Source organism: Nyctereutes procyonoides, unplaced genomic scaffold (assembly GCF_905146905.1).
Source record: "Nyctereutes procyonoides isolate TBG_1078 unplaced genomic scaffold, NYPRO_anot_genome, whole genome shotgun sequence".
Classification (NCBI taxonomy): Eukaryota; Metazoa; Chordata; class Mammalia; order Carnivora; family Canidae; genus Nyctereutes; species Nyctereutes procyonoides.
In genome coordinates this window covers 13118616-13145047 of record NW_026575046.1, presented here as the reverse complement: position 1 = coordinate 13145047, position 26432 = coordinate 13118616, and the positions used below count along the sequence as shown (strand labels likewise).

The 26432-nt window shown below is 39.7% G+C and overlaps 1 protein-coding gene across 4 annotated transcripts in view; it reads left to right on the top strand.

Moving 5' to 3' along the window:
• The window catches only part of ZFR (zinc finger RNA binding protein), an 82576-nt gene extending 67486 nt beyond the window's left edge, over positions 1 to 15090 (top strand). For 3 of the 4 annotated variants that reach the window (XM_055325095.1, XM_055325094.1, XM_055325096.1), the window contains 3 exons: positions 8316 to 8427; positions 8539 to 8636; positions 13561 to 15090. In XM_055325095.1, the coding sequence (XP_055181070.1) occupies positions 8316 to 8427; positions 8539 to 8636; positions 13561 to 13740 (390 nt within the window). In that variant the 3' untranslated portion in view covers positions 13741 to 15090. Of the gene's footprint in view, positions 1 to 8315; positions 8428 to 8538; positions 8637 to 13560 lie in introns of those variants that run through there. The other variant, XR_008664359.1, reaches the window with a different exon arrangement.
• Positions 15091 to 26432: the final 11342 nt, after the last annotated feature.

The following is a 26432-nucleotide window of genomic DNA, read 5'->3' as shown; positions in this document are numbered from 1 at the left end:
TAACTATATTTACCTTCTATATTCATATTCTCTAAGATTGTTTAATGTTCTATATTTAAATGGTTCAGAGCCAACCACTGGGGCTTTTCCTTTTCATTTCCTGATTGTTTTTTATCGTTGAATAGTTTTTATCAGTGCTTAAATTTTTTGAATTTCTGTCATGTTTGAGAAGCTCTGCCAACTGTCATTGCTTTCATAAGAAATACATTGTTAGATCACAGTTTTTTCCCCTCTCCATGTTTAGTTTCACTCCACTATCTTCCAGTATTTTGTGCTGGTAAGTATAAGTTCAGCCTAGTTTTATGTCCCTGCCTTTTTTTTTTAACAAGCCATTGAAAGAAGTCTTTATTTTTGCATATCATTAACTTTAACCAAAATATGTCTTGGAATCTGTCGTTCATTAGCAGCATTTTATTGAAATCTGTGTCCTTTTGTCCTGCAGATCTGATTTTTCTTTCAGTTAGGGGAAAAAACAGTCTTCCATTATGTCTGATTAATAGGATTCTCTATTTTAGGGACACCAGTTATCCTTATGTTGGATTCCCTTTGTCCTGCAAATTTTTTTATCTTTGTAATTTTATTGATTTATTGATATATTTTTAAGATTTATTCATTGATTTTAGAGAGAAAGAAGGTACAGGGTAGGAGAAAGGGGAGAGGGAGAGAGACTTTTAAGCAGTCTCCCCACCCCACCGAGTGTGGAGCCCAACACCGGGCTTTATCTCAGACCCTAAAGATCAAAACCAAGAGTTGGCCACTTAACTGACTGTACCACCCTGGCACCCCTGCAATTGTTTTAAATCCTGTTCCCTTTCTCTCATGTCCCCTGTGTGTCTCTTTGGCAGTAATTTGGTTTTCAGTTATGTCCTAGTTGTCTTTGCTATTTATAATTCATTTATTCTCTACTAATGTTATTTTACATTTCGTGTGTTATTTTACATTTCGTTGGGCTTTATTAGCTCTGTAATCTTCCTTTTCATCTCCGCTCTGAGTTTTTAATTTTTGTTTGTTTTGTTTTTTTTTCAAGTTCTCTTATATCTCAGAATATTAGCAGTTTGATTGTATCTTTATTAGCTTAAATTAAGATCCTTCCAGGGCAGCCCGGGTGGCTCAGCAGTTTAACACCACCTTGGGCCCCGGGGTGTGATCCTGGAGACCCGAGATTGATCGAGTCCCACATCGAGCTCCCTCCATGGAGCCTGCTTCTCCCTCTGCCTGTGTCTCTGCTTCTCTCTCTTTGTCTCTCTCATGAATAAATAAATAAAAATCTAAAAAAAAAAAAAAATCCTTCCAGAACAGTTTTTTTCATTTTATTTTTTATTTATTTTTAAAGATTTTATTTATTTATTCATGAGAGACACAAGCAGAGGGAGAATCAGGCTCCATGCAAAGAGCTCAAAGTGGGACTTGAGCCTGGGACTTCAGGATCACTCCCTGAGCTGAAGGCAGATGCTCAACTCCTGAGCCACCCAGGCATCCCCAGAACAGATTTTTTAATTTATTTTTTTAATAGACATTATTTTTTAGAGAAATTTTTGGATCTTCTGCTCTCTCACATGCACACCCTCCCATCAACATTCCTCACTAGAGAGGTACATTTGTTACAAGCAGAACCTAGATCACATATCATTATCACTCAAAGTCCATAGAGAATTCTAGATTTTTCATCTCTCTTTTTTTTTTAAGAGTTTATTTATTCATGAGAGACCCGGGGGGGGGGGGGGAGTGATGCAGAGACAAAGGTAGAGGGAGAAGCAGGCTCCATACAGGACTCAATCCTGGGTCTCCAGGATCAGGCCCTGGGCTGAAGGTGGCGCTAAACCGCTGAGCCACCCGGGCTGCCCAATCCATGCCTTTTTAAATTCCTCTCCTTTTTCTTCCTTTGTGAGCTCTGCTTTGAGTATTATTTATTAGAAAAACGTATGGATTTGCTGTATCTAGCCTTGTTGCAGCTATAGGCTGTGCTCCCTACATCTTGATTGAATGTAGTATGCTACTCGGTGCGGTAGATTCCATTGGCATACCTTCAGGCTTTGGTTTTCAAACCCAGAGTGGCCACCTAGAGCCTTTGCCTATGCAGAATCTGCTACCTTTTTTCCTATTCACCATCCACTTTTAGGAACAACTTCTGTTTTCCTGAGCCAACAAAGTGTTTGAATTTGTGAAGCCACTTTGGGACAGTTGTGTTGAGAGTTCACAGTCCTCCATGATAATATATTTTCCCTACCACTTCCTCCTTTGGCATATTTTACCTTACTTATTTTTCTTTTACCTACATGTTAGCCAGATGTCTGTGTAGAGATAATTAGATGTGAATAATTAGGATTCTTTTGTTCGTTCTTCCTCCCTTCTACAAGTCTTTATTAGGATGGTGAATTCTGTTCTTTTCGTTTTTCTGGTAAAATGGAAGGGAGTGTAGAAGGGGTTTTTACATTTAGGAAAATTTCTGGGACTGCCTTCAATATAAGTTAATCTATCTACCTCTCTTAGTTGGAAGGTTATTGCTAAAAATTTTTGGATTTGTTTCACTCAGCTGCCAACTCTACCCCCATCTCTCTCTGAAGAACCAGGTTAGGAGGTGCATGGAGAGTTGCTCAAGTCACTCAATTCCTTGGAAAGGTTCTTTCAGGGGATCCCTGGGTGGCGCAGCGGTTTGGCGCCTGCCTTTGGCCCAGGGCGCGATCCTGTAGACCCAGGATCGAATCCCACGTAGGGCTCCCGGTGCATGGAGCCTGCTTCTCCCTCTGCCTATGTCTCTGCCTCTCTCTCTCTCTCTCTCCTCTCTCTCTCTCTCTCTCTCCTCTCTCTCTGTGTGTGACTATCATAAATAAATAAAAATTTAAAAAAAAAAAAGTTCTTTCACTGACCATTTCCTCCAGTTGGTTGAAACGGTTACATTTTTGCTTTAGGTATGTTGTAACATATTTCTTGATCCTGTGTTGGGACAAGAGACCATGAAATTTGGCTTTATACTGTCACATTAAGCAGAAAGTAATGTTTCTTGATTTTCATAAAAGAAATATGAAAGTCTTATGAACTTTATTATATATATTTTTAAATTTTTATTTATTTATGATAGTCACAGAGAGAGAGAGAGGCAGAGACACAGGCAGAGGGAGAAGCAGACTCCATGCACCGGGAGCCCGATGTGGGATTCGATCCTGGGTCTCCAGGATCGCGCCCTGGGCCAAAGGCAGGCGCCAAACCGCTGCGCCACCCAGGGATCCCCTCTTATGAACTTTATTATCTTCAGTTTTATTTAGCATTCAGATTATTTCCTTTGAGTAAAAAAATGCAGGTAGATTTCTTGTCAGATTGGTCTGACACCAGAATTGCTAGGTAGTATCTAAACCTCCTTTGGAATGGTATGCCTGCTATAATTTACAAAGGGCATATACTTAATTTCTTTAATGTTTATTGTTTTCTTTTTTTTCCTTTTAAAGATTTTTTATTTATTCATAGAGACACAGCTAGAGAGAGAGGCAGAGACACAGGCAGAAGGAGAAGCAGGCACCATGCAGGGAGCCCAACGCGGGACTCGATCCCGGGTCTCCAGGATCACGCCCCGGGCTGCAGGCGGCGCTAAACCGCTGCGCCACCGGGGCTGCCCTATTATGTTTTATTTCTGAACAGTATAGATGAGGGTGAGGAATATTTTACAAAGAAGAATGATCTGTCACAACATGGATGAACCTCCAAAACCTTAATTAAGTAAAGAAAGCTGGGCACAAAAGGTCATTATAGGATTACACTTGTGTGAAATATCCAGAATAAACAAATTCGTACATACAGAATGCAAATTGGTGGATTGCCAGAGGCTTTGGGGAAAGAGGGAATGGGAGAAATTACCTAATGAGTTAAGGGGTTTTACTCTGGAATTAGGGCAGTATTTTGAATTAGATAGAGGTGGTCGTTGCACAACATAATGAATATAGTGAATGCCACTGAATTATTCACCTTAAAGTACTTAATTTTATGTTATGTGAATTTTACCTCACTTTTTAAAAAAAGAATGATCTGTCAAATGTAAAAGGACAGTTTTTAAAGAAGTATCTGAGAGAACTGCCATAATTCTACTCCGTGCTCAAATAGCTGTTGAAATATGTGATTCAGTATTCCTGTGTATTTTGTTGGGGTTTTTTGTTTTCAAGAATATAAGTATTTTGGATTTTAATGGTGGCTCGTAGTAAAGGAGTTCTCATCTGTCACTTTTTTTTGTTGGTGGTAATAATCTCTGTACCCCAACATGGGGCTCAAACTCAAGATGCTGAGATGAAGGGTTGTGTGCTCTACTGACTGAGCCAGCCAGGGGCGCCCTGTCTGTTGCTTTTAGTACCAGTGAAGAGTTTTTAAATAATTGGACACTGGCATTCAGAACTAACAACTATTGTCTTACCTTGAAAAGAATCCACAAATTATACCTGAAGTATATCATTTCACTCACTTTAGCTTAAAAACAATAGTGTAACACTGAGCTACCCCCAACAGAAAACGTCTACTTAAAAGTACATGTACCTCTGAATCTTTTTCCCACAAGATGTGACACTTTTTACCAAGAATTGTTGAGTATGAAATAAGGTGCTATGTATAAATATTTATATATAAGTATAATGTAAAAATAGAACATCCTACACATGGATTTAGGAATGGAAGTGTGTCATGCATGTATCAATATTAACCTATGTCAACTGGAATATAGAAATGGTTTTTGTGTATACAGTTGCTTGTTGTAATGGTATTCATAAAATATTATAAATATAAACATCTTCATCTGTAAAATGAGAATAATGTGCACCTGGGTGGCTCAGTGGTTGAGTGTCTCTGCCTTTGGCTCAGGTTGTGATCCCAGGTACCCGGGATCGAGTCCCGTATGGGGCTCCCCACAGGGAGCCTGCTTTTCTCTCTGCCTATGTCTCTGCCTCTCTCTATCTCTCATGAATAAATAAATAAAATCTTTAAAAAAATAAAAAAAAAAGAATAGTCCTGTTTAACCCCAAAAGGTGATTGGTTAATGTGAGAACTTAAACCAGTGCTAAGTGTTATATAATAAGTACTTAGTATTAGCTATAATGAAGAGAATAAGTACTATTATTTCTATTATTTAATCAAACTTCCTAGTGTTGGGGCAGCCCCGATGGCGCAGCGGTTTAGCATCGCCTGCAGCCCGGGGTGTGATCCTGCAGACCCCGGATCGAGTCCCACGTCAGGCTCCCTCCATAGAGCCTGCTTCTCTCTCTGCCTGTGTCTCTGCTCTCTCTGCCTGTGTCTCTGCCACTCTTTCGCTCTCAATGAATGAATGAATGAATGAATAAATAAATAAATAAATAAATAAATAAATAAATAAATAAATCTTTAAAAAATCTTTATAAAAACTTCCTAGTGTTAAATATTTTTTGTGCTTTTTATTTTTTTTTATTTTTTTTAAGTTTTTATCTATTATCACAAGCTGAGGGAGAGGGAGAAGCAGACCCTTCGGAGCAGAGAGCCTGACACAGGGCTCAGTTCCAGGACCCCAGGATTCTCTCTCTCTCTCTCTCTCTCTCTCTCTCTCTCTGACTATCATAAATAAATTTTTTTAAAAAATTTGTATTTGAAAAAAAATTTTTGTTTTTTTTTTAAGATTTTATTTATTCATGAGAGACACAGGCAGAGACACAGGCAGAGGGAGAAGCAGGGTCCATGCAGGGAGCCTGATGTGGGACTTGATCCCAGGTCTCCAGGATCACACCCTGGGCTGAAGGCAGCACTAAACCGCTAAGCCATCCGGGCTGCCCTGTATTTTGTATTTTAAGCACAGCATTAATTTGGTAATTATTATCCTTAATTTCCCTTGTGAGCAGTATTATTTTCGAAAGTATTTTGTTTCCTAGACATATTAGTCTTTCCTATATATTGGCCCCTTATGCTAGGCACAAGAGTTCAAAATAAATGACCCTGATCTTATTCTTAAGGATTTCACAGTCTGTTGGACATCTTAAAATAATACTTGGTTTGTCTGTAAAGGGAGAAATTTTCATTATACATTCATAGAGTTGTCTGAGTAACTGGAGCTGATTCCTTAAAATACTAAAAGTTTCTTAAGGAAAACCCTTTTTAAAAAAAAGTCTTGAACATTTCCCTGTATCCTTCTACTGAGTAAACTGAACTATCTTAATTTTTTTCATTGTGATTTGCATTTATCATTATACATTCACTTTCATTTTTTGTTTTCAATCATGCTGCTAGCTGTCTGCTTTTTTGTTGTTTTGTTTTTTTAAGATTTATTTATTCGTGAGAGAGAGAGAGAGAGAGAGGCAGAGACATAGGCTGAGAGAGAAGCAGGCCCCCTGCGGGGAACCTGATTCAGGGCTTGATCCCAGGACTCCAGGATCACAGCCTGAGCCAAAGGCAGCGGATCAACCATTGAGCCACCCACTTGCCCCTAGCTGTCATGTTTTGTAGTTGTTAATGTGTACTGTCTCTTTAAATTTATGTCATTTAGGATCCCTGGGTGGCACAGCGGTTTGGCGCCTGCCTTTGGCCCAGGGCACGATCCTGGAGACCTGGGATCGAATCCCACGTCGGGCTCCCGGTGCATGGAGCCTGCTTCTCCCTCTGCCTGTGTCTCTGCCTTTCTCTCTCTCTCTGTGACTATCATAAATAAATAAAAATTAAAAAAAAAATTATGTCATTTATAATATATTCCTAATTTGTTTGGAACTGCAGTCTCTACATGTCTAAACCTTTTAGAGTCATTCCTATTTAATAGATTTGTGTGATGGCCTTGGAGCAAATCGGTGGAAATGGTTTTTACCTCAGATTATATCCATAAGCTTCATAGGTACACAACTAAAAATGGATTCTTACTAAGGTATTTTCAGCTTCATTATCTTTTTAAGGGTTTTATTACAGTTCCAATCTATTCAGTTTCTTTGAGTGTTATATTGATGGTCATATTTAAAATTTCAGTAAAAGCTACGACGTGGGTGATCCTAAACATTATGCTAAGTGTAGGAAACCAAATGCAAAAGCCACTTTTTATATGGTTTTATTTGTATGAAATGTCCCGAATAGGCAAATCTGTAGAAATAGAAAGTGGTTTAGTGGTTGCCAGGGGTTGGAGGAAAAGGAGGATGAATTATTATTGCTAGTGGATATGGAATTTCTTTGGGGGTGATGAGAATATTATGTAATTAGATAGTGATTATGGTTGAACAACTTTGTAAGTATACTAAAAACCACTAAAAGAATGGATCTCATGTGATGGTAATTATGTGGATTATAACTCAAGTTTTAAAATCTAAATGAGGGCTGCCCGGGTGGCTCAGCAGTTTAGCGCCTGCCTTCGGCCCAGGGCGTGATCCTGGAGACCCGGGATTGAGTCCCACATCGGGCTCCCTGCATGGAACCTGCTTCTCCCTCTGCCTCTGCCTCGCTGCCTCTCTTCCTCTCTGCCTCTCTCTCTCTGTCTCTCTCATGAATAAATAAATAAAATCTTATCTTATAAATCAATCTATTTATCTATCTAAATGAAAGTAGGACGCCTGGGTGGCTCAGCAGTGAGCATGAGCATCTGCCTTCGGCCCAGGGCGTGATCCTGGAGTCCCAGGATCGAGTCCCACATGGGGCTCCCTGCATGGAGCCTCCTTCTCCTGCCTGTGTCTCTGCTTCTCTCTCTGTCTCTGATGAATAAATAAATTAAATCTTTAAATATATATACATAGGGATCCCTGGGTGGCGCAGTGGTTTGGCGCCTGCCTTTGGCCCAGGGCACGATCCTGGAGACCCGGGATCGAGTCCCACATCAGGCTCCCGGTGCATGGAGCCTGCTTCTCCCTCTGCCTATGTCTCTGCCTCTCTCTCTCTGTGTGTGACTATCATAAATAAATAAAAATTTAAAAAAAAAAAAATATATATATATATATACATATATAGCCTCATGAGTTTTGTTTTCATTACTTGTTTTATTTTTTCATTTTGATTGTATGTGATTTATTTTCTGGTTTAATGGCAGAGCACCTGGGTGGCCCAGTCAGTTAAGCATCTGTCTGTCTTTAATTTGGGTCATGATCCCAGGGTCCTGATTGAGCCCCACATCAGATTCCCTGCCCAGTGGGAAACCTTCTTCTCCCTCTCCCTTTGCCACTCCTGCTTGTGTGCGCTCGCACATGTGTTCTCTCTCTCTGTCAAATAAATAATCTTTAAGAAGTAAAATAAAAATTTTAATGACAACTTTTAAATAATTTGTCATTCTGGTATTTGAAAATGATTTTTTTTTTTTTTTTTTTTTTAGTCTATAAGCTGTTAAACACATTTTTTTATATTTTTGTTTGTAGGCTATGGAGTTACTAGTAGAGAAAGCAATCAGTAGTGCTTCTAGTCCTCAGAGCCCTGGAGATGCACTAAGAAGAGTTTTTGAGTGCATTTCTTCAGGGATTATTCTTAAAGGTAAGTTTTGCTTCATTTGTAATGTTTGTGTGTTTAATAGTTGAATAAGAACTCTTTCTTTTCAAATGGATATTGCTAATGTGTTTTTCTCCCTATGTTGATTGCTTATAGGTAGTCCTGGACTTCTGGATCCCTGTGAGAAGGATCCATTTGATACCTTGGCAACAATGACTGACCAACAGCGTGAAGACATCACATCCAGTGCACAGGTAGCAGTGTGTTCCTAATCCCAAAGCTTTGTTGTTGGGTCATTGCCCTTAAGGTTTTGGTTTTTTATAATTGTCCTTTAGAAGAAGTTGCTGTGTAATATTTATTTGTTCTTCTTTAGTAAGTTAGCCCTTGGAGGTGATATAATTTAAAGTTAAATTAAATCACTAATATAAAGTTAAATTGTATTACTCTAACTGTAATGCTTATGTTTAAGTGTATTGTATAAAAATACAGTTGAATTTTCAGTGTCTTAAATCTGGGTATATCATGATCAGTATAGGAACTGTTTACATAGACTCTGGTTGTAAATGAAATGCTGGGTGGTTTATGGTAATTATTGTTAATTTAGCCTCTCTTGCCACTGTAAAGGCTGTCTAGTGTATTTAATTAAAAGTGTGGGCTTGAGGATCCCTGGGTGGCGCAGCAGTTTGGTGCCTGCCTTTGGCCCAGGGCGCGATCCTGGAGGCCCAGGATCGAATCCCACATCGGGCTCCCGGTGCATGGAGCCTGCTTCTCCCTCTGCCTGTGTCTCTGCCTCTCTCTCTCTCTCTCTCTCTCTCTCTCTCTCTCTCTCTGACTATCATAAATAAATAAATTAAAAAAAAAAAGTGTGGGCTTGGAGTGCTCAGTGAGTTAAGTGGCTCAGTGAGTTAAGTGTCCAACTAATGGTTTTGGCTCAGATCATGATCTCATGGTTTGTGGGATCCAGCCCCATGTTGGGCTCTTGCACTCATCGTGGAGTGTGTTTGATTTCTCTCCCTCTGCATCCTGTGTGTCCCCCCGCCCCCTCCACCCCATGCCTGCTTACATGTAAGTTTTCTCTCTCAAGTAAATAAATCTTTGTGTGTGAGGGAGTGTGAGCTCTAGAGTGAAGACTCCCTGGGTTTGAATACTAACTGTGCCATCTGATACATAAAACAGGGATAAAAGTAGTATATCCTGTCAGGCAGGATTATTGGGAGGATTAAATGAGTTAATGTATATAAGTGTATTAACAGTATCTGATATATGGGAAGGATCTTACTAATAAATGTTAGCTATTATCACTATCAGTTAATAATTTTATTGGGAAAAGATTTATAGAAAAGAAAAAATATGTGAATCTAATGAAGGAAGGAAAAAAAGTCTAAAATTACTATAGCTTTCCTTTTTTATTCCAAAAATGTACTAAGGGGAGAAAAGGCAGCTAGTTCTGAACAGTAATTTCATTCTAAGACGTTAATTTTTTGATTTAAGTTCTTGATTTGTTACCTCATCTGGCAGCAATAATTTGGAATTTGGGAGATGTCAAGTTTAAAGTGAAAAAAAAATATTTTTTTAAAGATTTTATTTATTCATAGAGAGAGGGGCAGAGACACAGGCAGAGGGAGAAGCAGACTCCATACAGGAAGCCTGACGTGGGACTCTATCCAGGGTCTCCAGGATCACACCCTGTGCTGAAGGCTGCGCTAAACCGCTTACCCACCCGGGCTGCCCACTTTTTTATTTTTTAATGTGACTGTGAAGAAAGTGGTCTGGGTTTAGGAGGTAGTAACAGATGTCTTTGTTAAAAGTGATTTTTGAGCGTCTGCCTTTGGCTCAGGGTGAGATCCCGGGGTCCTGTGATGGGTCCCACATCAGTGTCCCTGCAAGGAGCCTACTTCTCCCTCTGCCTGTGTCTCTGCCTCTCTCTGTGTCTCTCCTGAATAAATAGATAAAATCTTTAAAAAAAAAAAGTGATTAAAAGTGAAGGAATCAGGTTCCCCTCGGGGAGCCTGCTTCTCCCTCTGCCTATGTCTCTGCCTCTCTCTGTGTCTTCCATGAATAAAGTCTTTCTAAAAAAATAAGAAATACAAGTGAAGAAGTTAAAAAAAGAAAGTGAAGGAGTTAATTGCATTATTCCATTTATGTAATATTCACGAAATAACATAATTACGGAGATGGAGAACAGCAGTAGTTCCTAGGAGTTAGGGATGGGAGTAAGGATAGTTGATAGTGGCTATAAAGGGAATCCTGTGGTGATGGTACAGTTTAATATCTTAATTGTGATGTGGCTGTGCAAGGCTACACATATGGTAAGATTGCATTAGAGCTAAACACACGGAGTGCATATGTAACTAGTAAAATCTGAGTAAGCTCTACGAATTGTACCCATTTTGGTTTCAGTTTATTTCTTGGTGACCTGTAGCACCCATGTTAATAATTTTCTTCCTTCTTTTGTTTCTAAGTCTATCCCCCTCTCCCATGCTTATCTTTATTTTTGAATGTTTCTGTAGTCTTACTCTTCAGTGATCTTTTCAAGTTGCTTCTGCGAGATACAGCCTTGGTCATTTATTCAGATCCCTTCCCAGAGGTATTAACCCTCACCCCTCAAAAGAAATTGTAAAGTGAACCTTAAATCTTCCTCAGTGTTATTTTAAAATTCCAAGATGTCTTTGGGAATAATTCCAGTATCCTCAAATTTTGTTTGCTGCTAATAATTGCCAACTATGTGGCAGAATTCTCTCGTTAATGTCAGAAATACATACAAGCCACATGCATAACAAGAGGCTATAGGATGCTCACTCTAATCTCAGATGCTTAATTTTACTTACTGGAGTATTCCTGTATTTAGAAGCTCCTAGTATTTGAATAGGCTGATTATTAGCAGTAATATCCCTGCCATAGAAACCTACTAATATTCATTATTGTATGCCAGATATCTTTGGGTATTTTCTGTGAATACAGAAGAAAACATTCTGTTTATCTTTTATAAGTCTCTCAATAAAGAATTAGTATTCTATTATGATAAATATTCCTAGTTCTTCAGAAAGTTAACAGCCTTATAGCTTAAATGAGGTAGAAAAGCACCCAGTACTGGCAAAAATCCAGAATTACAGACTAAAATAGTATATTATATCAGTCCTTAACATAGATGATTGGGGGACTTTCAGGATTTCAAAAGGCAATATATGAGGCAAAGTCCTAAGGAATTGGAATCATATAATCAGGGAAAGTTCTAGAATAATAAATTCTCACAGATAATTATAACCAACAACTGAATCTCAACTGAAGAAAATAAATAGGTATTAAAAATAGTCTTGGGGCACCCAGGTGGCTCAGTCAGTTAAGCATCTCACTCTTGATTTCTGCTCAGGTCATGGACTCATGGTATGAGATTGAGCCCTGCATTTGCACTCTGCACTGAGCATGGAGCTGTTTAAGATTCGCTCTCTCCCTCGCCCTCTGTCCCTCCTGCTTCCCCACCTTACCTCCCCATGCCCCACATGTGCTCTTGCTTGCTCGCTTTCAAAAAACAATAATTGAGGTGCCTGGGTGGCTCAGTCTATGAAGCCTCTCTGCCTTGGGCTCAGGTCATGATCTCAGGGTCCTGGGATCAAGCCCCATATCTGGCTCCCTGCTCAGTGGGGAGCCTGCTTCTCCCTCTCTTCCCCACCTGTGCTCACTCTCTCTCTCTCTCTCTCAAATAAATAGATAAAAATTTAAAAAATTGTCTCAGTAGCACCCACTTTGGATAACAGTTTGATTCTTAGCTAAATGCCCAAAAGAACTGGAAATGTGTCCATAAAAAGCTTGTACAGGAATGTTTGTAGCAGCATTATGCATAACTCCTAAAAAGTGGAGACATCCCAAGTGCCCATCAATTGGTGAATGAATGAATGAATGAACAAATAGGGAATAATCTGCACAGTGGAATATTATTTGGTCATTGGAAGGAATGAAGTACTGATACATGCTACAACATGGATCAACCTTAAAAATCTTACATTAGGGATCCCTGGGTGGCTCAGCGGTTTAGCACCTGCCTTCGGCCTAGGGTGTGATCCTGGAGTCCCGGGATCGAGTCCCGCGTCGGGCTCCCTGCATGGAGCCTGCTTGTGTCTCTGCCTCTCTCTCTCTCTGTGTGTGTCTCTCATGAATAAATAAAAAAATAAAGTATTAATAAAAAAACTTTAAAAAAAAATCTTACATTAAGTAAAAGAAGCCAGCACAGAAAGCCATATATTATATGAAATGTCCACAGTGTGCAAATCCCATAGAAATAGAAAAGTAAAAAAAATTAAAATAAAATAAAATAAAAAGAAATAGAAAAGTAGATTAGTGTTGTCGGGTGGAGGGGTTGAGGAATAACTAACATTGGGTCATGGGGTTTTGGGGTCGGGAGGATATGAAAATGTTCTGAAATTAGAGATGGTTATGGTTGAACAACTTTGTAAGTATACTAAAAAACACTGAATTGTACACTTTAAGAGGCAACTCCTAGGATATGTTAATTATATTATCTCAAAAAATAATCTAAACATTTACATTGGAAATTATAACCATATTGTGAAATTTGCCATATAATTAAATGACTATATTTTGAATTAATTTAAGGGGTATATATTCCCAGAAATTTGAGGATAGATTATGTCTTGAAATTTTCTAATATTGATGCCTAATACATTCCTGCGCATACATGACCATGTAGTAAAAATTACATTTTTTAAAGATTTATTTTTTAACTTACATCTTTTTCTTCTTCATTAATTTTTTTTGAGAGAGAGAGAATGCAAGTGCATATGAGCGGGTTAGGGAGGGGCAGAAGGAGTGGGAGAGAATCTTCAGGCTCCACTCCCAGCACCAAGCCCAACTTTTGATTCAGTCTCATGACCCTGAGATCGTGACCTGAGCCAAAACCTAGGTAGGGTCAGACACTTAACTGACTGAGCCACCCAGGAACCCCTTAACTTCTGTTTAAAAAGCAAAGCAGCATACATACAGAAAAGCCCGAAAGTATAAATATTAGAACATACAGAGTATTTCAGTTGTGAAACTTAATATTATTCGAGGTGTTTATTTCACTAACCATGCTTTTTTATATTGTTATAAGGAAATATAAACCTAGTTAATAATATTTTGGTTTTTAAAATTAACTCTGAATTCTGGTTCTTTTTGTTGCAGTTTGCATTGAGACTCCTTGCATTCCGCCAGATACACAAAGTTCTAGGCATGGATCCATTACCCCAAATGAGCCAACGTTTTAACATCCACAACAACAGGAAACGAAGAAGGGATAGCGATGGAGTTGATGGATTTGAAGCTGAGGGGAAAAAAGACAAAAAAGATTATGATAACTTTTAAAAAGTTCCTGTAAATCTGCAGTGTTAAAAACAACAGGTGCCCATTTGTTGGTTGTTTTTCATTCATAATAATGTCTACTTTGAAAAATTTATCAAGAATTTAAAGAATTTCATGGAAGAACCAAGTTTTTCTGTGACATTAATATCTTAATGTACAGTGTTAGGTATTATATGAATGGAAAGACACCCAAAAAAATTGTGCTCCAACTAGGGGAAAAACAATGCTTCACATGTTTTCCCCATTATTTTGGTTTTATTTACTGGTTGCCCTAGCTCCTCCTATTTTTGTGTCTTTTATTAACTAGTCTTATTAAATCTTTACTGTATTTAATGCAGTATTTGTGCTTCAGTTGCTATGTGTATTTTGATATTTTTATTTAGGAGTTTTGTTTGCTCTTTGACACTAGTTGTTACTTTGTGTTATAGATGATATCCTTTACTCCCCTTCTTAATATTTTACAGCAGTACGTTTTTTTGTAACGTGAAACTGCAGAATTTTTTCCTTTTGTTTTGTTATTCTGTATGTGATGGATTACAACACAAAAAGTTATCCTGCCATTTAAGTGCTCAGAACTGAATGTTTCTGCAGATCTTGTGGCATTTGTCTCTAGTGTGATATATAAAGGTGTAATTAAGACAGATTTCTGTTAATCTAATCAAGTTTGCTGTTAGTTGTGCATTAGCAGTATAAAAGCTAATATATACTATATGGTCTTGCAACAGTTTTAAAGCCTCTGCATAATTGATAATAAAAATGCATGACATTTTTGTTTTTAATAGACTTTTAAAATTATAATTTTAGGTTTGACACGTAGATCTTTGTACAGTTGACTTTTTGACATAGCAAGGCCAAAAATAACTTTCTGAATATTTTTTTCTTCTGCATAAGTGGAAAGGGCATTTTTCATATATAAGTGGGCTAACCAATATTTTCAAAAGAACTTTATCATTGTGCAACTAACAACAGTAACTAGCCCTTAATTATGATGACAGTTCCTTATTGGTGTGTGTGAGATTACTGTAGCAAACTATTACAGTATAACACAGTTGAATGATTCCTCCCCCCTTCCCTCACACCCCATCACCCAGATAATTTACAGTTCTCTTAACAGTGAGGTTGATAAAGTATTACTGATAAAAAAAAATTAAGGTTATCTAAGGAAAAAAAAAACAGAAAATTATTTGGTGTGGCCATCTTACATGCTTATGTGTCCTACGAAAAGCTAAATATTCTAGCAGTGGTGTAATGAAAAGTTACATCTTACTGTTGATGTATGTATGCTCTGGTACACAGATGTCATTTTGTTGTCACAGCACTACAGTGAAATACACAAATAAAAACTTAAATTCACATGACTTAAATGTATTATATGTTAGAATTAATTCATAAACTACTTTTGCTTTGAAATGACTTATGCTTTGGTAAAACCATATTCAAATTTATTGGGTACTTACATCTTGTTATTCCTGACAAATAGTTATTGCCTGAGCACATAATTTCCAGAAGAATTTATAATTTAGTAGTATGTTGGCTCAGTGTCTTTCTGAAGTTAGAATCTCTCCCTATACCCTTACAGCTAGACCGGGTAACTGTACCACTGGAGAACTAGAACAGGAGACGGGCTTTTCTCCCAATCTTGTCCTATACTAGCTATGTAACACGGCCAAGCCTTCTTCACTCGCACGCACACCCCCTGGTTTTTGTTTAATGTTTCTAGGTCTCATTTTACTCTCTTGAAAAATTAGTTTTGCCCAGTAAAATTTTCTGATTTTCTCTCTCACTGTTGTCTTAGAGAAGGCAAGAACTAACATGCACCAATGGCATACCATGCTAGGTTATTTCATGTTTTCCCATTTAAACAATAAGTGAGGGATCCCTGGGTGGCGCAGCGGTTTGGCGCCTGCCTTTGGCCCAGGGCGCGATCCTGGAGACCCAGGATCGAGTCCCACGTCGGGCTCCCGGTGCGTGGAGCCTGCTTCTCCCACTGCCTATGTCTCTGCGCCTCTCTCTCTCAATCTCTCTCTCTCTCTCTCTCTGTAACTATCATAAATAATAAATGAATGAATGAATGAATAAATAAATAAATGAATAAATGAATAAATAATTAAAGCCCAGAGTGGCTAACTAACAAGATCACAAATCAACTTATGTGACAGGATTGAAATTGAGTCAAGTTTCAAAATTCATGTTCACTTTCCAGGCTGCTCCCTTCATCTTACAGTTATGTTCTAAACATGTTTTCAGCCTGGTTTAAAAATTTTACATTTGTTTTGGGTGTCTTCATATAGATACACAGTTGATGCTATTTATATTTTTTATGAAAATAATTGTTCCCATACTAGTTTTTTGCATGATTTAATTATTTTCATAGTTGTGGCTAGACCCACATTAACCATTTTATGTGAAATAACTTGTATTCATTAGTATCTTCTGCTTTGACTTTTTTTTTTAAGATTTATTTGAGAAAGAATGAGCTCATGAGAGGGTGAAGGGCTGAGAGAATCACTAGCGGACTCTGCACTGAGTGTGGGGGGCTTGATCCCGCAATCCGGAGATCACAACCTGAGCCAAAACCAGTAGATGCTTAACCAACTGCGCCACTAGGGAGCCCTTATTTGATCTTTTTTTTTTTTTTTTTTAAAGAAAACTATAAACTCTAGTTAAGTATTCAGCATCGTCCTACCAATATATTCTTGAACCAGTTATTTTGGCAACTAATTATCAGTTATTATCTGCATCTCAGGCTGGCTTTCCCTGTTCTTAAGGTATAGTAATTTAATGATAATGCCCAAATAAAGCAAATTGATTCCTCTCATCCACTCCCAATTGTATAATACACTCCAAATTAGTATTTTCTTTTTCTTCACCACTATTTTCTTCAGTTAAAATTAAAAATGCAGAATTGCATGAACAGTACGGCAAAGGAATTATGGTTTTTTAAAGTCAAGAGAATTTTAAATTTTTTCCTGCTTTAAAAAAAAGCTCAATTTGTCTTGTGTGGTTATGTTGTCAATATATGTTACGAATTGTAGTTATAAACAGTTGTGTTAATGGCTCCACTACTTTTTATACTGAATCTGACAGAGCTATTTAATTTTTAAGATTTTTCAAATATGGCAGCCCGGGTGGCTCAGCGGTTTAGCGCCGCCTTCAGCCCAGGGTGTGGTCCTGGAGGCCCCGGATTGAGTCCCATGTCGGGCGCCTTGCATAGAGCCTGCTTCTTCCTCTGCCTGTGTCTCTGCCTCTCTCTCTCTCTCTCTCTCTCTGTCTCTCATTAATAAATAAATAAAAATCTTTTTTAAAAAAAATAAAGGGCAAGTTTTATAGTACCATAGATAATGTTCATAGCATCGGTCTCAAATTAGTTCCATGAGAGTTGTCTGGACAACATTATAAAAGTTAAGATTTTTAAAACCTAATTCCAAAGATTGAGAAGGGCCAGAATAAGCCTAAGAATATCTGAATAGGTGGTTCGTACACGTTTAAAATTTTAAAGGTGTAAAGAAGTATATAGTAGGGATGTCTGGGTGACTCAGTGGATGAGTATCTGCCTTCAGCTCGGGGTGATCCCAGGGTTCTGGGGTTGAGTCCCCACATTGGGCTCCCAGGAGGGAGACTTCTACCTATGTCTACCTTTCTCTGTATCTCTCATGAATAAATAAATAAAATCTTTAAAAAAAAAAAAAGTATATGGCATAAAATGTCTTCTGCCTCTTACACTGCCCCTTCCCAGGAGTCAGTGTTAATCCATTGTATGTCCTTCCACATAGCATGAAAGTGCACACCCTGTTGCTCTTTTGCAAAAGGCTGTGTACTGTGTATATTTTGTACCTGCTTTTCTTTCATTTAATATCATGAAGTTTGGGAGATTGTTCCATATCAGTGCACATAGGAAAAATTTTTTGGGGGGTGTGGCTGGGTTTTTTTAGATTTTATTTATTTATTAATAGTGTGCAGGTAGAAGGGAGGGAGAGAGAGAATCTCTAGTAGACTCCACCAAGCGCAGAGCCCAACATGGGACTCGAAACCATGACCCTGAGATTTCAACCTGAGCCAAAACCAAGAGTTGGACACCAACTGACTGAGCCAACCAGGTGCCTTGGGAAGTTGCAATCTTAACAAGCACTACAGGTCATTCCAATTAGATTTTTTTTTCTTTAAATATAGGTGGTTCTGATGTGAGTGGTATGTTGAATAAACATGCTTTATAGCAGTGACCATCACGTCCTCTAGAATCCAAAAACTATTATTTTTACATATATTTCTTTTTTAAAGTAAGCTCTGTACCCAGCATGCAGCTTTGAACTCATGACCCTGAGATCAAGAGTCTCATTCTCTACTGGCTGAGCCAGCCAGGCACCCTGCATAACTGTATTATCAGTCACACAGTATACATACCAGTAAGTTATATGGGGTATTTAGCAAATTATAATATCCTCATTCCCTAATCAATTTTATTTTTTAAAGATTTTGAGAGACAGAAGGAGCAGGGAGGAGGAGAAGCAGGCTCCCCACTGAGCAGGCACCCTGATGCTGGATGTTTAGTCACCTGAGCGACCCAGGCGCCCTCCCTCCCTAAGCAATTTTACTTAACTGTAGTCTTGTTAATTTTAGTCTTCCTTTATCTTTAGTGTAATAATACATGTAAAATAAAATGTAGAAGTAGAAAACAGTCACCAACTTAAAACTTGAATAATATTTTTGAGAAATACTGAACCTGGTATATTAAATACAAACTACTATATTCACCTCTTAATATAGTCCCAAGTAATACCTGGTACTAGAGAAATAGGGTCTTCAGTTTGGAAAGGACTATTTAATTAGTTGAGTAACAATGTGAATGCTTCCTTAAAAAGCAATCTGTTGTATCAAAGTATGAAAAGTCGGGCAGCCCGGGTGGCTCAGAGGTTTAGCACCATCTTCGGCCCAGGCCGTGATCCTGGAGTCCCGGGATCGAGTCCCACGTCAGGCTCCCTGCATGGAGCCTGCTTCTCCCTCTGCCTGTGTCTCTGCCTCTCTCTCTCTCTCTCTCTCTCTCTCTCTCTCTCTCTCTCTCTCTCTCTTTCTCATGAATAAATAAAATCTTTAAAAAAAAGTATGAAAAGTTTATCTCCATTATCTTAATCACTGTTACAACGAGTTCAGAAATAGAGAAAAGAGCACATACCTAGGGCTTGGATCAATGTTATATTAAAGAAATAGAGGATAATACAGTACGACATTGAAAGGTAACCCAGAGGGAGTTCCCTCTCTCCTTTATCTGATACCCAAAATGAAAGATACATATCCTTGGCATTGGTAACACCATCTCTAGAGCTATGGTGTTCAGTTCTAGGCTTTTTTTTTTTTTTTTAAGTAAGCTTTATGCCCATTGTAGGGCTTGAACTCAATCCTGAGATCAAGAGTCACATGCTGTATCCATCAAGACAGCTAGGTGCCCCTTTGGGCATTTTTCAGGTGATCCTTGGAGTGACCAAGGTAGTGAATTTGAAACTAAGCTGTGTAATTGCAACCATAGAGCAGGAGGGACTAGAGATGATGTGGGAGAGAGAAAGGATTATAAGTATCTTCAAATATTAATAGCTATAGAAAAAAAAAGCAATCGAAATAGCTTTTTGAAAATGTTAATTGCAACAGTAAACTAAAAGCCCTTTGTAAAGAAGTTGTTGGCCATGTTCAAAATTATAACACCTGTTTAAGATTTTGGTTAAAGGTCCTGGCATTCCGGGATCCCTGGGTGGCGCAGCGGTTTAGCACCTGCTTTTGGCCCAGGGCGTGATCCTGGAGACCCGGGATCGAATCCCACGTTGGGCTCCCGGTGCATGGAGCCTGCTTCTCCCTCTGCCTGTGTCTCTGCCTCTCTCTGTGTGTCTCTCATGAATAAATAAATGGAATCTTAAAAAAAAAGGCGGGGGGGTCCTGGCATTCCATATGAAAGCATATAAGATAATCAGATCTTTCCCAAGTTTAAGGTGTCATACCTCAGAGGTACTTGGAGTTGCAGTTCCAGAGCACCATAGTACAGTGTCACAAGAAAGTGGTTTCCCCACGTATACAAAAGTTGCGTTCATCTATTAAGTGTGCAATACCATTATGTCTTTTAAAAACAATGTACATACCTCTAAAAAAAAAGGATTTTTAAAATAAATTTTAAAATGTAATTTTTTTTTTATGGTAGTCACAGAGAGAGAGAGAGACAGAGACAGAGACAGAGACAGAGACAGAGGGAGAAGCAGGCTCCATGCACCAGGAGCCCGACGTGGGATTCGATCCCGGGTCTCCAGGATCGCGCCCTGGGCCAAAGGCAGGTGCCAAACCGCTGCGCCACCCAGGGATGCCTAAAATGTAAAATTTTTTAAAGCTAAAAAATGCTAACCATCATCTGAGCTTTCAGAGAGCCACAATCACTGATGACAGATTGCCATAGCTAATAATAAAAAATTTTGAGAATTAGGGACACCTGGGTGGCTCAGCGGTTGAGCATCTGCCTTCAGCCCAGGGTGTGATCCTGGAGTCCCAGGATCGAGTCCCACATCGGGCTCCCTGCATGGAGCCTGTTTCTCCCTCTGCCTGTGTCTCTGCCTCTCTCTGTGTCTCTCATGAATAAATAAAAAATAAATGAAATCTTAAATATTTTGAGAATTACCAAAATGTGATATAGAGACACTAAGTGAGCAAGTGCTGTCAGAAAAATGGTACCGATAGATTTGCTTGATGCAGAGTTGCCACAAACCATCAATTTTTAAATGCAGTATCTGTAGGGCAATAAAGCAAAGTACAATAAAAATTAGAGTTATGCCTTTATGTTGTTAGCCCATGGACCTAGTAGTAAAGATGGTTTGAATAGAATTCACATAGCCAATTGCCTCAAAGTTGATAATTACTTCATGGCAGCCAAAATGCAGGCACAAATAAGATTTTTGGCAAAAGGGATGCTGGTTTTGCTATATAACGTGTTAACGTTTCCCTTGTTTTCCATGGCACTGAAATTTTGGTTGCTTTTAGGTGGTTTGGGGTTTTTTTTCCTCCTACCTCTCCAAATACTCCTTTTGTACTGCTGCTGCTAAGCAGCATCCGTGGTTCTGTCATCAGCATCTTCTGTATATATACATGCTGTTGATGATCTCGTCCATCTTCCAAGTTTTAGATACTCCCTTTGTCAAAATTATTTCCAAATCCTGCCTTTATCCAAACTCCAGTCTTGCTTTTTCTCTTTTTGCCTCCAGTCTCTGCACTATTCAGCTGACAGCCCCCTGATTATATCTCCTAACGCATCTATTTATGTCACTGCTACTCAAAACGCCTTCAAGCAACTCCACATAACTGTGCTGAACATACATTATTTCATCCTCACAACATTGCTATGTGTTCAGTATTACACGTGAATAAACTAGGGTTTGAGGTTAAGTAATTTGTTCTTTCTGTAATAAAAGATCATTTGAATGATAAAATCTCTTGAATTGGGTCAGATCATCAAAAAAGCTACATACTTGGAGAGTTCTGTTGACTTCAAAGCCAAGCATTCAACCTTTATGCCATGTACATCCCATAGATGTGTCCTGCAGCTAAGACTCTTTCTGTTGAATTTTAATGCTTAAGACATGGTGTACAAATAGATTTTAAGTATCTCAATTTTGCTGTATTCCAAAGGCCTACCCATCAGCCCCTCGTCCCCTCTTCAGTCTAAGGAACTTCCAAAGCTACATCTTTTTCAAAGGTCAGTGGTTGGGATCCCTGGGTGGCGCAGCGGTTTGGCGCCTGCCTTTGGCCCGGGGCGGGATCCTGGAGACCCGGGATCGAATCCCACATCGGGCTCCCGGTGCATGGAGCCTGCTTCTCCCTCTGCCTGTGTCTCTGCCTCTCTCTCTCTCTCTGTGACTATCATAAATAAATAAAAAATTAAAAAAAAAAGGTCAGTGGTTAAAGAAAAGTAGAAAAAGAGGGAATTTGGGACACCTGAATGGCTCAGTCAGTTAAGTATCTGCCTTGGGCTCAGGTCATGATCCTAGGGCCCTGGGATGGAGTCCCATGTTGGGCTCTCTGCTCAGCAGGGAGTCTGCTTCTCCCTTCACAATTTGCCGTATTTCTGCCTCCGAGAGGTAAACTCCCTGCTTAGCCACAGATGCCCACAGATGCGAGTACAGCCATAGAAGTGTGTAGCAGGTAATGGTAACTAAACCCCACATTTCTGGCTCAAGGACTGAAAAGAGGAGTCCCGGGTAACTGGAACATACTGGGCAGATTGGGGAGTCAGAGGAGCTAGTGTAGTAACCCCATAAAGTTATTTATGAATAACTTTATAATAATTTTTTTCTGGGTCTCAACCTCAACTTACCTTATGAGGGAGGCCAACATTAAGATATCAAAATCAAATAAAAATAGTTCAAAGAAAACACAGGGCTCTTTGGCTGGCTCAGTTAGTAGAGCTATGACTCCTGATCTCAGGGTCATGAATTCAAGCTCCACATTGGATGTAGAATTTATTTAAAAAAAAAGAAAGAAGAAAGAAAGAAAGAAAGAAAGAAAGAAAGAAAGAAAGAAAGAAAGAAAGAAAGAAAGAAGGAAGGAAGGAAGGAAGGAAGGAAGGAAGGAAGGAAGGAAGGAAGAAAGAAAGAAAAAGAAAGTTCAAGCCAATATACCTGATGAAGTTAGAGTGAAGAACCCTTAACAAGACATTTATCAAATCATACCCAGCAATATATATATACATATATATATATATATGTATATATATATATATAGTATAAGGACACCTGGGTGGCTCAATCGGTTAAGCACCTGACCTTTGATCTCAGCTCAGGTCTTTTTTTTTTTTTTTTTCAGCTCAGGTCTTGATCTCAGAGTTGTGAGTTCAAGCCCCATGTTGGGGTCCATGCTGGGTATGGAGCCTACTTAAAAAAAAAAAAGAAAAGAAAGTAAGAATAATATTCCACAACTAAGTGGAGTTTATCTTGGGAATGCAAGACTGGTTCAATATATGAAAATCAGCATATAAATTTTACTACTAAAAATATAAAACTACTATATCCCAGAATAAAATTTAAAGACAAATAAGTGGGCTGATCCCACTAAGGAAAGAATTGGACACAGGCATAAAGATTTATTACCTAAATGATCAAGAATCGAACAAATGTTGTGGATCATTACATATAATGACGTAGTTAGGTGTTTACTGGCATGCTGAGATGTTCACAAATAATCTGTGTAAAACCAGTATCTGTGTTAAGGGTCCGCTTTTGCAAAACATGCATCTACATATGTCCACACATACAGACGATGTTCTAACTCATAACTATTAGCATTGGTTATCTCTGTTCTAAGATCCTTAGTGACTTTTTCAACAGATGCAGATGATTTGACAATGAACATGGAAAACTAAAAAAAAAAAAAGAAAAGAAAAAAAAAGAACATGGAATACTTTGGTAATAAATAATAAGATAAATTTCTTTGTTTGAAAGTGTAAATGAGCAATGTACATGAGTGGACACGTCTCAAAAAAATATAAATGGCTGATAGCCATATGAAAACAAAAAAAATTTTTTTTCTTAAAGATTTATTTATTTATTCATGAGAGACACACACAGAGAGAGGCAGAGACATAGGCAGTGGGAGAAGCAGGCTCCCGATGTGGGACTCGATTCAGGATCCCGGGATCACGCCCTGAGCGGAAGGCAGACGCTCAACTGCTGAGCCACCCAGGAGTCCCTGAAAACAAAATTTCAACCTTACTAGTAATAAAGTAAGTACAAATTTTTAAAAAGGTAATAGATTTAGGAAAGTGGAGGGCAGCCCGGGTGGCTCAGCGGTTTAGCGCCGCCTTCAGCCCAGGGTGTATGTAATCCTGGAGTCCCGGGATCGAGTCCCACATCAGGCTCCCTGCGTGGAGCCTGCTTCTCCCTCTGCCTGTGTCTCTGCCTCCCTCTCTGTGTGTGTCTCTTGTGAATGAATAAATAAAATCCTTAAAAAAAGAAAAAGAAAGAAAAAGAAAAAATGATGTAAAAAGTCTTCAGTAGGGATCCCTGGGTGGCGCAGCGGTTTGGCGCCTGCCTTTGGCCCAGGGCGCGATCCTGGAGACCTGGGATCGAATCCCACGTCGGGCTCCCGGTGCATGGAGCCTGCTTCTCCCTCTGTCTGTGTCTCTGCCTCTATCTCTCTCTCTGTGTGACTATCATAAATAAATAAAAATTAAAAAAAAAAGTCTTCAATAGCTCCACATACCTAAGGGTAAATTTCAAAGTCCTCAGCCTGGCACCCAGGAGCCCATAAACTAGCTCGTCTGTCCTGCCAGCCTCATCTCCCACCCTTGCTTGTGCTAGAACCAGCAGTGTCACCCCAGGGCAAAGCCCTGGCTCTTGCTTCTCCCCATGGTGCACGTCCTGCTCCCTCTGAGGTCATCCTCACAGGCCTATGTGGGGTGCTCCTCTTCTGATCAAGGGGGACAGAGCCTTTCCTTTGGGGATGGGGAAGGTGTTGCCCTGGCACATGAGGAGACTGCGGAGAAAGTAGAGCAAAGAAACTTCTTTTTAAAAATCAGGGGGGTGAAGGGGGGTGCCTGACTGGCTCAGCTGGTGGAGCATGCAGCTCTTGATCTTGATCATGAGCTCGAGCCCCATGTTGGGTGTAGAGATTGCTTTAAAAAAAAAAAAAAGAAATAAAAGGGGGGAAAATGAATCAGTTGCTTCTCTAACCTTGTGTAGTTTCAGATTAAGTTTCTCTTAGTAGGGATCCCTGGGTGGCGCAGCGGTTTGGCACCTGCCTTTGGCTCAGGGCGTGATCCTGGAGACCCAGGATCGAATCCCACGTCGGGCTCCCAGTGCATGGAGCCTGCTTCTCCCTCTGCCTCTCTCTCTCTCTCCCTGTGTGAATATCATAAATAAATAAAAATTAAAAAAAAAGTTTCTCTTAGTATTTTCTCTTCAGTCCATGTTGTCTCACAGGAGGTGGGAGAAGGAATGGATTCCCCTCCCTCCTTCGGACCCCCCACCCCCGTTTCAGCTGAGCCACAAAACTTCTTTTCAGATTTCTTAAACCTACGTAAGATATTTGCAACATCTGAGATTGCCTTGCTTGCTGCTTTACTTGGCTGCCCCTGGAATCTGTTCCAGGGACCAGGTGAATGAATGGTGAATAGACCCCAGTGTTCCGGAGGGAAACAGGGAAATGGCCAACCATTAACAGGGCTCCAGCGGGAAAGTTACTCTGTAAAACATACTGAGATGTTTCTTTTCAGCTCAACCGTTTCTATTCCTTGCATTTTCTTTTTGCCTTTGGACAAAAAGGATTTTTTAAAAAAAGGGGGATTGGGGGGGGGCAAAAAGGATTTTTTTTTTTTTTTTTTTTTTGCAAAAAGGATTTTTAAAAAACAATTTTGATTACATTTTCACCTTGGGACAGATAACCAGTTCAGACATAAAACAGTGAGGCCTTTCACGACCTCTGTGTTCTTTTACAACCACCTGAACAATGAGCCTTTCAGGTTCCCAGTGAGTGGGAATGGGTCAGCCAAGCTCAAAACTGGCTTGACTGCACTTTCAGCAGAGATCAAATATCCCAGCAGGGAGGCACCCGCAGCCTGTTTGCATTTAAGAAGGTTCTCCTGGCCCCTCTGACAGCACCAGCTTCCTTCTTCCCTCTAAGATGATTAGGCTCCGTGCACCAGTAACCCTCCTCTGTGGGAAAGGAGGTGCTCTCCCACCCTTCTTGCAGTTTCAGACCAGAAGCAGCCCTGAACAAAACTGGGAAGGAGGAGAAGGTTCTCTCAATGCTGTCTTCCTTCAAATTAGACCATAACGGCCTGGATTGTCAGGTCCCTTGATTTTTCCCAACCAGCGCTAGAGTACCAGAAATTTTAAGATCTAAATATAATGCCCTGGTCTCAGTTAAAATTGAAAGAGGAATAATACATTATTTTTATGTTGTGATATATGATATATGCAGCCTCCGCATGATCGGACAGCACGGAAAGCATGGAGTCGTGTCCATCCGGACGCTTTGACATATCAACAAGCTTTTTTCATTCCTCTTTCCTGGAGATCATCTTTGAGTCAGATGCCAGCTCTTGACTTCTATCATCCTGGAATGAGTCAAGAGAAATCCGAAATGGAGGAGCCAAACAAAATAACAGGTTTTTCTGCCTGCTGCTTCCTCCTGCCTCCTCTACACACACACACACACACACACACACACACACACACACACCATGTGCTGGGCTCTGAGCTGGGGAGAGAGCTAGCCTGGGAGAGAAAGAGCAGAGTGAGAAGCAGATAGCATCCCTGCAAGGATGCCCCACAGTTACCCCATCACTCAGGGAAACCGAGAGAAGGGAAGAGCTAGCCTGACTCTGGCATCCCATAGGGGACTTTCAGAGTGTGGTGGCCCTGATGACAAGCTCCCTCCACTGCCTCTAGGCATAGAGTAGTTGAAATTGTGGCTTGGACTTTCCAGATGCTAGAGACCTTGCAAGAGCCCCTCTTGACTCTTCTGTGTCTCCCAGTGGTTTTGGAAATGATCCAGAGTATTCGGTGGCCCCCAAATGAGACCCAGAAAGTAATTAGGAAACAGCTAATGAGGAGCCTGGGTGGCTCAGGCAGTTAAGCATCTGCCTTTGGCTCAGGTCATGATATCCGGGTCCTGGGATCAAGCCCACATCAGGCTCCCTGCTCAGCAAGGAGTTTGCTTCTCCCTCTGGCCCT